Source organism: Camellia sinensis, chromosome 13 (genome assembly GCF_055761805.1).
Source record: "Camellia sinensis isolate YWXY chromosome 13, ASM5576180v1, whole genome shotgun sequence".
NCBI classification, from domain to species: domain Eukaryota; kingdom Viridiplantae; phylum Streptophyta; class Magnoliopsida; order Ericales; family Theaceae; genus Camellia; species Camellia sinensis.
The window spans coordinates 134,014,794-134,028,266 of record NC_138973.1 but is presented as its reverse complement, the minus strand read 5'-3'; the positions used below and the strand labels follow the sequence as shown (position 1 = coordinate 134,028,266).

The 13,473-nt window shown below is 35.4% G+C and overlaps 1 protein-coding gene across 1 annotated transcript; it reads left to right on the top strand.

The window, feature by feature from the left end:
* The first annotated feature begins 4,490 nt into the window (after positions 1 to 4,490).
* On the top strand, positions 4,491 to 12,910 carry LOC114322746 (DUF21 domain-containing protein At2g14520-like). Its single transcript, XM_082900910.1, has 12 exons — positions 4,491 to 4,526; positions 5,885 to 5,998; positions 6,106 to 6,192; positions 6,540 to 6,679; positions 6,779 to 6,866; positions 8,080 to 8,184; positions 8,256 to 8,602; positions 8,898 to 9,181; positions 9,331 to 9,427; positions 9,723 to 10,270; positions 10,371 to 10,610; positions 12,588 to 12,910. The coding sequence occupies exons 1-6, from the start codon at positions 4,491 to 4,493 to the stop codon at positions 8,113 to 8,115; spliced, it is 501 nt and encodes a 166-aa protein (XP_082757036.1). The 3' UTR covers positions 8,116 to 8,184; positions 8,256 to 8,602; positions 8,898 to 9,181; positions 9,331 to 9,427; positions 9,723 to 10,270; positions 10,371 to 10,610; positions 12,588 to 12,910.
* Positions 12,911 to 13,473: the final 563 nt, after the last annotated feature.

The following is a 13,473-nucleotide window of genomic DNA, read 5'->3' as shown; positions in this document are numbered from 1 at the left end:
CTTTTTTCACCACTGTGTCGTATTAAAGACTATATGCTTAGTTGATTTTTTTTTTTTTACTAAGACGTCCCATGTCTATTTAGGTCTTCCCCTCCTCATAACATTTACATTTATAGTGATTACATCACTCTTCCTTATAATTGAATCCATAGGTCTTTGTTATACATGACTAAATCATCTTAGCATCTTCTCTCTTAACTTATCTTCAACTGATAGTACTCCTACCATTTCGCGCATATATTCATTTCTAATCCTATCTTTCACACATCCATCAGTAAACAATTTAAAGAAGATGATGACAAGGTAAAATTTTATTAAATTTGGATGATCAGATAAGGCAACAGCAACATTCACCAATCAGCATCATGGCAGAATTTGTGCATTGACAGACACATTTGAGACTACTGCATTTCCTTATCTTGGAAAAGTAAGAATTAATTTTTCAGTCAGCCCAACTAGCATGTGGATGCCAAAGCTTTGCTTATGCCCACATAGCATATGCATCATTTTGGTACTGTTTGCAGATTGTCTACACCAAAACCAACATAAAACCATCAAAACAGTCATCAAAAGAAGGTTGGTGTTACATACATCAATTATCGTTATACCAGCATCTGAAAGCAGCAGAGGTCCAACTGACGCATCATCTGTTGTTAAAGTCAACCTTGATGCTAAGTCATCTTTTGAGAGGGTTTCAACCTGCATGGTATTTGAACAGTGCAATGTAAGAATAACATAAAGCAACTTCTTCCGTTTGGTGAATAGACTCTGCAGTTGACAGGATGTGAAATGAAGATGGCAAGTCATAAATGCAATGGCTCATTTAGCCCTCTTCTAAGTCAAGTGTTCTCTAAGATGGAAAGCTCTGATCTATACAAGGGGGAAAAAATGAAAATCAATTAAAATATGAGAAGCATTTAAAGAACAAATAGACAGCTAACTGAGTTTTGATCTATGCATACTACTGCATTAAGCTAACACCTAAAAGAAACTCCTTTGAAAACCATTAAAAACATGAGAATGATTAAAAGCATCTTTCGAGGAAAGGAGTATTCATATTCACTCAATGTAGCTAACACCTCATTTGGGGATCCTCTTTTTTGAAGCTACGTTTGTCTTCCTCAAAACCAACTAATTTATTTGACACTCTACGTTCTTTCCATCTACTAGGGAAATACGGTGGAATTTCGTAATTTTATCAAGGCATTGTTTGGAACTTGAAATTAGTAAGGTAAAAGGAAAGGAAAATCTTTATCCTTCGTGTTTTCCCTCCTACTTAAAGCAAAGTTAGATTGACATTTTTCATGTAATAGTAAAAATTCGTGCAATGAGGAGAAGAAGAAATTATACTTGGAACAAAAAATTCCTCACATACTTTCAAACAAGGAACAATAATTTCCTTAGCATTATCTTTTACTTTTCCCTTTACCAAATTCATGAACCAAATGGATCATAAAAGAATTTTAATTTGAATACACACTTTTTTGTGGAATTACAAGAGGGTGGAGTATAACTAAAAGAGAGGTTGATGGTAAGTTTAAAATAGTGAGAATAACTACTCATACAATGCAAAGAGAAGTGGCAACTTTAAAAGAAAATCATTTAAATGGAAAAGAAATTATTGGACAATGTTAAATTAAAGTGAGTGGTGCATGACACTGTTCTATGAAGGTAGACTCATATTCCAAAATCTGCTATTCAAAAAATATGGAAAAACAAGAGACCTATGAAACCTGAAAGGCAATGCCATATAAACAGATTTCCAAATGGAAGTGAGATCAAAATCATTTTACCATCAATTTCACAATTAAACAATTGACGTTGTCTCCATAGTTCAAAAGTAAATGGAAGTAGCATTTTTCTTCTAATATAACAAGCTATCTTCACACAACAGTCTCATTCCATGGTGACAAATCAACAAATAAGGAAGAGTAATGGCAGATTGTTTAGGCACATCTTACAGATAAACTACTAGTAAACAGTTCACTTGAGTTTTTGAGACTTAACCTGGGAAACAACGAAGTCTACAGAATCAGCAATAAATGGTTCATGGGGAACATCTTGCTTCAGCAAAAAAGAAGGGGCCCAACCAACACTGCCAGCCAAAATAGAACAGGTTAGCAGGTGAAGTTTTGATATATTCAGGGAACATATGGGAACTTGACTTCTTGAGGTAATGATTGAAGAATTACTAAGCTTTACTCTAATAGTCATTCTCTATCAAATTTTATTGTCCTTAGATAATTTATTGCTTGTACCAGAATAACCTAAACATTAATAATTACAATATTATTTTAGCTAACAGTTTTTAAAGTTAGAACTTTAATTTTGAAGTTAGTAATATTAATTTCACTATTTGACTTATAAAAATATGTCTATTATATGAAAAGTATAGTGATACGGCGTGCAAAACTAATACTTGATGGGGAGGATTATTTCATTATTGGCGACATCTACTGACCATAAGAACAATTCAGCCCACCATAAAACAAACTACAGCTTGATGGTAGTTAAATTTTCAAAATTCACTGCACCTTATAATTATAAATAAGTTTCATTAGTTTTGAAATTAGCCGTAGAGAATGAGGAAAAAAGACTAGACATAGATAGGAACACTGTGAAGATCTTAGCTCATAGTATAACAATCAACTAAATGGTAAAAACATAACCCTTATTTCGTGTATTTCCCTTGAACCCATACCTAAATGTGGTCCATTAGGTAAGCCAAAGGCACTCCTGCCTTCCTAAGATCCCACAACACTCAGCCTACAGTTCTGACAGATTAGAAATGACAATCTACAGAACAAGCAGTCTCATTAAATAAACAATCACTGTAACTCTTATCAATTCTCGAGTCTTTTTAAGCCAACATACTAAAGTTAAAGTTACTCTTAATTATCTCCCAAAAGCAGATAATTCCATGAAATTATTCAGTGACTTGAATTCCTTGAACGTTTAACTATGAATAAAAATAAATAATACTCACAAATTCAGCAACAAAGTGTTGAACAAACTTGATTAGTTAGAGATATTATGAAAGGAAACATATTTCATTATGCCACTTAGATTGTTTCGTGCAGTGCAGTGCAGTGCAGTGAGAAGTTTGTCATAGCATGATTATTCAGCAACAAAATAAATTGAATTAGCCTTATGTTGTGCAGAATGCCTGGAATTAGTAATACTACAAATAACCAGAAAAGATAATAAACTAAAAATTAAATTATCAAAAATCAACCAAAAAATAGAATGAAAGTAGCCATTTGGTCCTTGAATCAATCAATAACAGCCTCCTCTCCCCCTTCCATTTCAACAATGTCCGACCACTTAGTCTGAAGCAGGTTGAACGCTGAAGTGCAGGAGTGGATATTTCCTCTTGCGCAAGTTCAATGGGTACCAGATCCTCCCTCGAAACCCCCAACATATTTGCAAACAAATGGTGTTGAGCCTAGCCCGCAGGTCCTCAATAGCCTGAGACTGAGAAATTACCACATCCGAACCCCGATTTAAAACCCTACCTCTAGTTGAACCTCGCTCGTCAGGACCAAGAGCATCCATCGCAACAATTTCTGATCGAAGGCCCTCCATAGAAGCAGCGAACAACCTCGAACTAGGGCTAAGACTCCCTTTACCGCCCATCGTCAATCTGTTAACACTAATCGAAGGAACCTCCTCAGAGGAAATTTTCGATTCCCCTTGCTCTAAGCTCAAACCCCGATTCAGTTTGCCCCAAACCAAATAAGGCTGGTGATTTCGAATCCCTAACTACAACCTTAGCCCTAGACGAAACCCCTTTGGTAAACTGTGGAGACTCCATCGACATCAATGAGCTATTGAAACCGTAGAATTTTAATGAGCTATCAATCTTGAGAGTCAGGCCTTTTGATTTTTTTTATTTGTTGATCTTAGGAGCCAGGGCTTTCAATTCCCACCTCCACGTTTCAAATTTCCCTCCCAAACTTTTGGCGACCAAAGACCATATTAGTCGCAGAAAAGGTACTTTTACCGACAAACTTTTTTAGTTGCCAAATCTCAATCAACGGAGACTAAAACATTAGTCGCTAAATGTACTAATTTGGCAACTAATTTTTTTTAGTTGCTGAAAATAAGTTTTTGGCGACCAAATTTTTGGTCGCCAAAACATATGTGACATTCCGCGACCAAATTTGTAGTTGGTCGGCAAAAGCAAACCACTTTCTGCGACCAACTCATTTTTTGGTCGCCAAAATATAACCTTCTGCAACCAATAATATTTGGTCGCCAAAAATAATGATCATTCGCGACTAATTAATATTTGGTCGCCAAATGTCATTTTTTTGCGACCAAAATTGTTTTGGTCAGCAAAAGTGGTCGGCAAATATGTAAATTCTTGTAGTGAATGGTGATATGGTGGTTGTGTAGATCTATAATGGTAAAGTGTAGATTGGTGACGGTAGAATATAGATCTAGGACAATGGTAGAGATAATTGCTGAACAGTAACAGCATCTGAGTAATGACGGTAGTGGTGGTGGTGGTGGTGGTGGTGGTGGTGGGTAGATGGCAACAATGGTGGTGGCGGGTGGATGACGATGGTGGTAGATAATAGTTGTATGAAACTTTTGAAAAAATTGTGGAGAGAGAGAAAATAGAAGAGAAGGGAAGAGAAGACAATAGTTAGATGACGATAAAAGTGGTGGTGATTGGTAGCACTACAAGAAAAATGAGATTTAACGACGTTCATTTAACGACGTTTTTTTAAACGTCATCTTTTTCAATATTTTACCACGTTTGATAAGCGCCACATTTTTTTTTAAAATAAAACGATACCGTTTTTAGAAGAGAGGGCGTGTTAAAGCGCCTCCAAATGTCCAACTCTCCCACGCGCAAATGTACAACTTTCCCACGCGCGCGCGCTCTCTCTCTCTCTCTCTCTCTTCAAATGTCTTATTTTGGGTCAAGGACCCAAAACACTCGCTTACTCTCTCACTCACTCTCTGGATCGATCTCACTCTCACTCTCTCTCTCTCACAACCCTCTCTAAACACTAATCTCTCTCAACCGATCGAATCAACCGATCGAATCAACCTTCTGCGGCCCCGTTTGATCCAATCTCAGAGCGATTGGTGATTTATCTCAGATCCAATCTCAGAGCGGTTGGGGATTCATCTCAGATCCAATCTCTGAGCGATTGACGATTTCGATTTTGATTTCGAAGTTCTCTCTCTCTCTTGATTTCGAAGCGCCACCGCCGCCACCATCTGCACCGGCGAGGGGAGCGAACACCATCGTCTACTAAGGTGAGCATCACCTGATTCCCGCATTAGGGCTATGGCGATGCATTGATTGAAGCCTCGATCATCATCGCTTTTACATTTATTGGTAATTATTCCCAAAATATTTAAAAATAATAATTTATTTTCTATATTTTTAGTGTTGTGTTTGGGTTTACAATCAGTGTTTTGAAGGAGTTGTAGTGATAGACAAATTTTCTTCTAAAAATCTGGTTCATTTTCAGCATTTTCATTATGAAAGGACAATGTTGATTTGGTTGTTGATTTTCGTTTGTGCAGAGAAGGATCAAGAATTGGGGGAAGCCTTAGAGAGAAGGCAGTTGAAGAGTTTCTGTTCTATATGTATTCTCTCTTCTGTTTAATTGCCATTCTATATATTTTTTTAATATAAATAAATGCTAGTCTGAATTCATCTGAATGTGTCTGCCCATCTGTTCTGATAGAAAAAGTGCTTATTAGAAAACTTGAGTTATGTTCTTGTAGCATGGATACATTTTCTAAAGAAGTGCTTTTAGAAAACTCAAATCTATTTTTCGCATCATGATGTTTCAATTTTCCTGGTTAAATCAGCATGGTGAATTTGCATGTGCTAATTACTACTAGTCTGTGTGAACAGATTATACCACAATCTGTTTGTTCTAGACATGGGTTGGCTATTGGTGCAGCTGTAGCCCCATTTGTCCGCGTTCTTGTTTGGATTTGTTTTCCTGTAGCATATCCAATAAGCAAGGTACTTGTGTTTGCTCAGCACTATTGCATTGCATTATTTAAAGCAAATTCATTGGTTGGTCTTTCTAATTAGTCTTCTTGGCTACCCTTATTGTCTGTGATTTTCAGCTATTAGATTTTCTGCTAGGACATGGACATGTAGCACTTTTCCGTAGAGTTGAGTTGAAAACACTAGTTGATTTGCATGGTAATGAGGTAAGTAGACACATTTGTGAAAGTATTATGAACTAACGACATTATTTTTATTTTATTTATGATGCAATTTGGTCCATCCCCCTCCTACCCACCCACCCACCCACCCACACCCAAAAGAAAAAAAAGGTCTCCAATTGAGGAATCCTTAAAACATCCATCCAATACTCCTCCCTTTTTCCTACAAAATGTGCTGCTTGCAGGAATTTTAATTTTCTCGTCTATAAAAACGTCTCCCGAAGTTAATGTTATCCCATTTTTATTTTTCACTTCAAACTCCATTGCAAAGAGCTTCTTTTTCCTTCTGTTTTATCTTGTGACTTGATAGTCTTCTGATTACCTGTAAACAGGCTGGAAAACGTGGAGAACTCACACATGATGAGACAACAATTATTGCTGGAGCACTTGGGCTTACTGAGAAAACAGCCAGTGATGCCATGACTCCCATAGCTGACACTTTTGCTGTTGATATCAATGCCAAGCTTGACAGGTGTTGCATGCTTTGGAAAACTTTTGAATAGAAGGTTTACTTGAAGTCTTTTTTAACTTTGTTTTGATCATATATATGATGATGCTTGATATCTAATAGGGAGCTGATGAATTTAATTTTGGAGAAAGGGCATAGAAGAGTGCCAGTCTACTATGAGCAACCTACAAACATAATTGGACTTGTTTTGGTAAATTGTTTGTTTGTGCTTCATGTAATTTGAAAATAAATTGTTTATTTTGTCACTCTTTGGAGAATGATCATTTTTCAACTGACTTTAGTTTATTAGTATGCTCATTTTTTAAACTTGACATGCTGTTTTAGAACCATCTCTGCTCATTTTCATTTTCTCTTACCCTCCTGCTTCACTCCGCCCTATCTAGAAAGCATATCTCATAGTTTGGGACCTTAAACTATAAAACATAGTAACCACTCCTGGATCATTGAGAACATGAGAAATAAGCTAATAGGCCTGCTGAAGGACTGCAACTTTACTTTTTTATGGCCGTAAGATTTATAATTGTCTCTTACTGCTCAATTGGGTTAACTATAAAGTACATAACCTATTATGAAGACTCTGACAGTCTTCCTGGAAAGAGAACAGCAGTTTGGGAGCTTGACAAGGGTATGTAAAATGTCTTACAAATCACGTTAACTGTTGTATGCAATTTTGGACAACAGTGGCTTCAAAGGATTTCAGGCTCAGTAAATACTTACACTTGGCTTAAAGGAAATGCTTTGCTGAGAATGAGTGAAAATTCTCTGTTATAAAATGTCTGGGTTTGCAATATTAGACTTTTCATTGTTTTATTTTATCTAATATCTAATATGTTATTTGTTAATAGAAAGTAAATGTATCTAGCAATCAATTATACACTTCACGCATATTTATCTGTTCACATGTATTGTATGTATCATTTCCCTTAAACATGATGAATGAACCTTATAGCCAAATAAATGAGTTTTTGGTTTGTGCTCCAAGGGTAGTAAAATAGTAAGAAAAAATTATGGCTACATCTCAAGGTCACGGGTTGTGGAAAGCAAGTTTTGCATTTTAAGGTCATATTCAACAAAAAAAATATGAAATAATCTTTGCTGAAATAACGTTAGCTCGCTTAAATTCCACAAGAACATGAAGTACAATTTATGCTGATATTCTCTTAGCATAGTGAAAAAAATGTTGTAAAAGCTTCTCTGTCTTCCTTTCATCTGAGTAATAGCATTACAGATTATACCACAGCCCACAAACATTTGACCGTATTATAGTTTCCTCACAATTTTAAACATTAGGAAAGAACTAAGACCCATATAGATAGATCTAGTTCTTTTCTTACTCTAGTTTGTTTCTTCTCTTTATCAATCATAACGGCACTTTAAAATTAGTTGGAATTGCTTTCATGTAGCAAATCACAGGCACATTGTTAGATCTCCAGTTCTAATGCGGGAATTGTGGCTTGAGATGTGGCATGATAACTATCCTGATTCAAAATCAAAATTTGTTACAAAAGGTGGATCTCTTCTTTCTTAGTTCTTTTTGTTTCATTAAATTGTTTTACCTCTTAAATTTTACATGGAACAGCTAAGCGTGACCTTTGAGGGAAGATGACTGTTATTGGGATTATGGAAAAGTTCGTTGTGCATGGCCTGAGCATTGTGAATATAGGTATTTTTCTTACATGTTTTTTAATTATTTTTTCGAATATTGTGGTCATCAGTTTCCCTTATTGCATTATGTACAGATACGTTTTATTTTGTGAAAGGGCTCCTAAATTTTCTACTTTCATTTGAAGAAAACTGTGAAGAGTTATCTTACACAACATCAAGTCAACATTCACAAGGACCCATAATTAATATATATATATTCAATGCTAAGAAATGTTGACAACAGATGATGTTGATAGCGCACTCAGCTTAAGAAATGTTGAGGTAATTCCATTTCAAAAATATTCAATGCTATAGCTTTGCACTGTGTTAATTCCTATGTTCTATTTATATTCCTATAGGATTGTGCTTAAATAGCCATGTTTGACCATAATTATCATTGCATGGTTGATAGGGAACAACCAGGATTCTTCAGTTTTGGCTCAATCTTCACAAGTAGAAACAAGAACGATTAAATTACAATCAATTTGCAATTTAAGTGATTATTTCTTATCGGAACGACTAAATTACAATCGAGGTGTCCTACCTCAATTTGCTACATGCTGAACTTTTGCTGTAGTGTTTCGATTTCAATGGTTCATATGAAGAAGGGGCTCATGGTAAAGAGGTGGTAGCTGTTGGTGCTGCTTGTGCTTTCTTGCATGTGACTTTTAACATTTTACCCCTTGAGCGTGTTATGACTGTACTAGCTTATAGAACAGAGCTTGTTCCTGTAATATGGAAATTCATGAAGCGATGCCATGAGAATCAGATGTGGTCAGCATTGTCTGGGCAATTATCATATCTGCCGGGAGATGCACCTGGCTGGCTGTTACCTTTGTCAGTTTTCTGCCCTGTGTACAAGTAAGAACGCTGCTTCTATGTTCAGTTTTGATCGTAATTTCTTTACAGTTGTCTGAATTAATTTGATGACAGTATGTGGTATGTCTGAGGTTTTGAACTTATGGCACAAGTTGAGGGAATAAGTCTAACGCACTTATTTGATGGATCAGGCACATGCTTATGATAGTTGATAATGAGGAGTTTTATGAGCAGGAGAAGCCACTGTCAATAAAAGATATCAAATGCTTAGTTGTTATCTTAAGACAGGTAATTTTTTTGTGGTTGTAGAATCTTCAGGTGAACATATACATAAAAATGACACTTGGCAGTATTTCATAGTTTTGTTCATGTAATAGAAGTTTTTGCTGTACATGTCATGTAAGATGGAAAGTCATATGGACATCCTTCAGCCAAATAGTCTCCACATGTGAGGAGGAAATGTTATTACTTGATATGGTGTATATATCATAGTATGCTCAGTGGCAATGTTATTACTTGATATGGTGTAGGATGGAAATCCAATTGCTATAATTGTAACATTTGTACTTGCTCATTTCTGTAGGCGCTATGGCAGCTCCTATGGGTGAATCCTGTCACCCCCCCCCAACCCAGCCAAGTGTGCTGCTGACGTCTTTACTCTTAAGAGGCACCCTTTAGAATTTATTCAGCATAGGGTTAGCATTGTAGCTTCTGACCTTCTGTCACAGGTATATATGATCTCTTAAGAGGCAGCCCAATTTCTATTCTCTGCTTTGCTAGTTTTATGACTTTTGAACATATGCAACTAAACAATAAACATTAACACTGACCTTATTGCCAAAGCTATTTTGGTTGGTTCCAGAGCACAGTACAACATCTGTTTGATGCATTGACAAGGCTGTATTTTGTTTTGGACCTTGCCAAATTTGTCTGGAAATAGGTTCACCCAATATTAATCAGGAAAAGAATTGTTGTAATGAATGTCTTTTACCTTTTTTTGGTTTATATAACCTGATGCTTCGTGATTACTTTCGAGGTTCCCTAATAAAGCATCAGCTTCTGAGTAATCTTACACTTAGTATAGCTGTACATACTGTGTTGGAGGCATTGCGTAAACCTCCAGACACAAAAGTGAGTTTTTAATCTTTCATGTTTGGCTTTTATCTTTAGCTTGCAATAAATTTTAAAAAATAAAATAAAATAGAAAGCTAATAATGTTCTCCCCTCCTAGGTATTTGCTTATGGAATCTTGACTTTGGAGCAGTTTCTTGACCGCCTGGTGGATCTGCCACTGCTTTGCAATCATATTTTGCAAATATCTCATTTACATGGTACTCATGTAGAGCTTATTGCATTTATAGAGCATACTCTGGCTAGAATATCATCAAGCCACTTGATATCAAATGGAGGCAGCAGTTCTTTTACTGATCCCCACAGTGGTTCTATTCCCACTACAGTGGAGATGGTGGAGGTATAAAATTAGTTTCTTCTATTGACCCATGCAATGTATTTAGACCCCATAAACACCAATCAGTTTGATAAATTTATTTCTTGTTGGATTGACTTTAGTTGAACTATTTTTGTGTTTGATATTTTTTGTTAGAATGGAATGTTATTTTAAAGCCCTAACATGCTTCAATCTTCTTCAAGATCCCTTCTTGTTCTCCGCCTCCTTTTCTTGTCGCCAGTAGTGCTAGAAGCCATAGCTGGCTTCAATAAAAGAGCCTTGTTCTTTTAATTTATTATGATGTTCTATAAAATTGTTATGGTATTATGAAGAATGGATGTACTTGCAATTATCTTACTTAGTCAAATAGGGTTACAAGAAAATTCAACCTGATCTTCTTAAATTCTTATGTAAAAGACATATAAGATAACTGAGAAAAAGAAAACACACACACACACAACATATATATCTCTGTATCTTCATGTACAGCCATGTCCTTTGTAGATTGAGTTGAGGTGGCCAGTCATTGCAAATAAGACCAATGACTACACCAAAACCAATTTCACCCCCTGGGAATTCTTCAAATGTTTCCTTGAGTGATATTCCTAATCCTCAGAAGGTATTACATTGTATTTTATTTTTTATGAATAAGTACGGAACTGTATCAGATGGACACCAAGGGGGTGTCACCCCTGTACAGCAAAAGAAAAAAAAATTAATTAGACACAAGAACCCCAAAACTAAATCCCTTCCCTAAAATGTAACTCCTATAATATCTACCAAAAAATAAAAAGTCTCCTCGAAAAATGAATAAATCAGATTGAAGTAAGCTTTATAGACGTCTGTACATCCTTAGAAGGCATTGTATGTATTGTTTTCAATAAAATTATTCTTTTATTGGTTTTATTTATTTATTTTAATTTACACATCTAAGATGTTCTTTGCCTCCAGTTGTCTCTCGGTCTTTACAAATGATCTCATCACAGAATGCAACTGGCGTTCCAGCAGTTGTATTATCTTCTTCTTCCGGGTTTCTACATTCTTCCAGGGCAATTACTTCGAGTAAGTTATTTTATCATGCTTGCCATTTTCGATATTAAATCCTCATTTGTGCTCAAAACACAAATGAAGCACTTTTCATTTATCAACAAGAAAAGCAAACAAGTGTTGCAATTCTTTGTAATAATAGTCTCTCTTATTCTGTGTGCATTGTAGGTTTGCTCAAGCTCTCTCTATTGAACATGGAAGGTTGCCCTGTTACTGCAGCATGCTTGGACTCTCTTGCAGGTTCACTTTTGCCTTTTCTTCTCCTTTGAGTCATCGCCATTTTAGTTATGTTACTGAATATTGTGATAAATATTGCATTTTGAGATAAGGGTATGTGGGTTGGTCAGTGTTTTCCCCTTCATTTTTTGGTTGGTGACTTGCCAACAGTAGGCTTATAGTTTATGTTGATGGGCTTGTGAAAATAATTTGCTGTTGTTAAAATCCTTGGGATTTGATAGCCTAATCTCTATAACACAACAAAATTTTTGTAGGTCCTCTTTAAAGAGAGGATTCTGGCATATGAACTTTTGTTGTTAATGCACAAAATTGGGATTCCAATTAAGAAAGGGAATATAGAGCTCAATTACAATTGTCAACAATAGGCTTAAAGTTTATATTGATGGGCTTTCGTTTTTTTTGGAAAAATAATAAATAAAGAAATGTAATGAATCCCTTAAACAGAGCCTTCTGTTCAAACCTAAACTGTTTTTAAAGCTTCTTTTCAATTCTGGACGAAAACAAAAATTTTAGCCCTAGTTTTTGTTTAAATACTATTGAAGGAGTAAAGTTATAACTTAAATCATAGATTTGTGTCAGGAGCAAAACTCTAACCACCTCTACCTAAACAATTAAAAATAAATAAATGCAATCAAGTGATTAAGAAAATTAAGTTTACAAATTCTTCAATTTATGTTTATTTTGGTGAATCTGATTGTAATTTATGTTCTGATGCAGGTATGTAGACCAATGAAGACTAACAGTGAACTCTCTCATCAATTTGAATCAATTTGAATTTAACTCATCCAAATTTGAAATTTATGTTACAATCAGGAATAGATTTTTGAAATGCAATCTAGTGAAGTTCAATAGTTTCTTACTTTGGTGATATCTTGAGTTGGGGATAATTTTCTTGGTAGTAATTTGCCATCTCTTGTGTAAGTTTGGATCAATCATTATAGCTCAACACTTCTTTCTCGGTTAATGTCTTTGTTAAAACATGATTTGTGAATATGTTATTTTGTGATTAATGGTGATTGGATATTAAATTGAATTGGAAAGTGAACTAATGTTGTATCTGATGTTTGAATGAGAGTTATTGTTTCATGTTAGTGTTATTTTTCAGATTTTTTAGTTCAATCATATAAAATTAGCACAAATTTTTTTTTTTAAAAAAAAGAGGCTTTCACGGCGTTTCTAAAAACGTCGCTAAATATTATATCAACGGTTAGATTTTTCAAAAAGAGTACGACGGCGTTTTAAAAAGGTCGCCAAATAGCATGGTGATGTCATAGTGGAACTTTTAGTGGCGTTTTATAAAAACGCCGCCTATAGTAATATAGCGACGTTTCTAAAGCGTCACAAAGTTATAGCGACGGCCGCATCTTCGACGCTTGGTGCAAAACGTCACAAAATGTTTAGATGACGTTTTTGAAACCTATAGCGGCGTTTTTTAAACGCCGCTAAAACCCTCATTTCCAGCAGTGTAGATGGTGACAATGGCAATGGCAGGTAGATGGTGATGACAATGAGAATGATGGTGGTAGACAATAGTGGTGTGAAACTTTTGAAAAAATAGTGGAGAAACAGAGATAGAGAGAAGCGAAGATGAAATAACTTGATA

What these genes read in the sequence shown, in the direction of transcription:
- LOC114322746 (XM_082900910.1), top strand. Translation starts at nt 4,491, where the DNA reads ATGACGGTAGTGGTGGTGGTGGTGGTGGTGGTGGTG. An exon ending in TAGCATATCCAATAAGCAAG is followed by an intron (nt 5,999 to 6,105) that starts GTACTTGTGTTT and finishes TGTGATTTTCAG; the next exon opens with CTATTAGATTTTCTGCTAGG. An exon ending in TTGATTTGCATGGTAATGAG is followed by an intron (nt 6,193 to 6,539) that starts GTAAGTAGACAC and finishes ACCTGTAAACAG; the next exon opens with GCTGGAAAACGTGGAGAACT.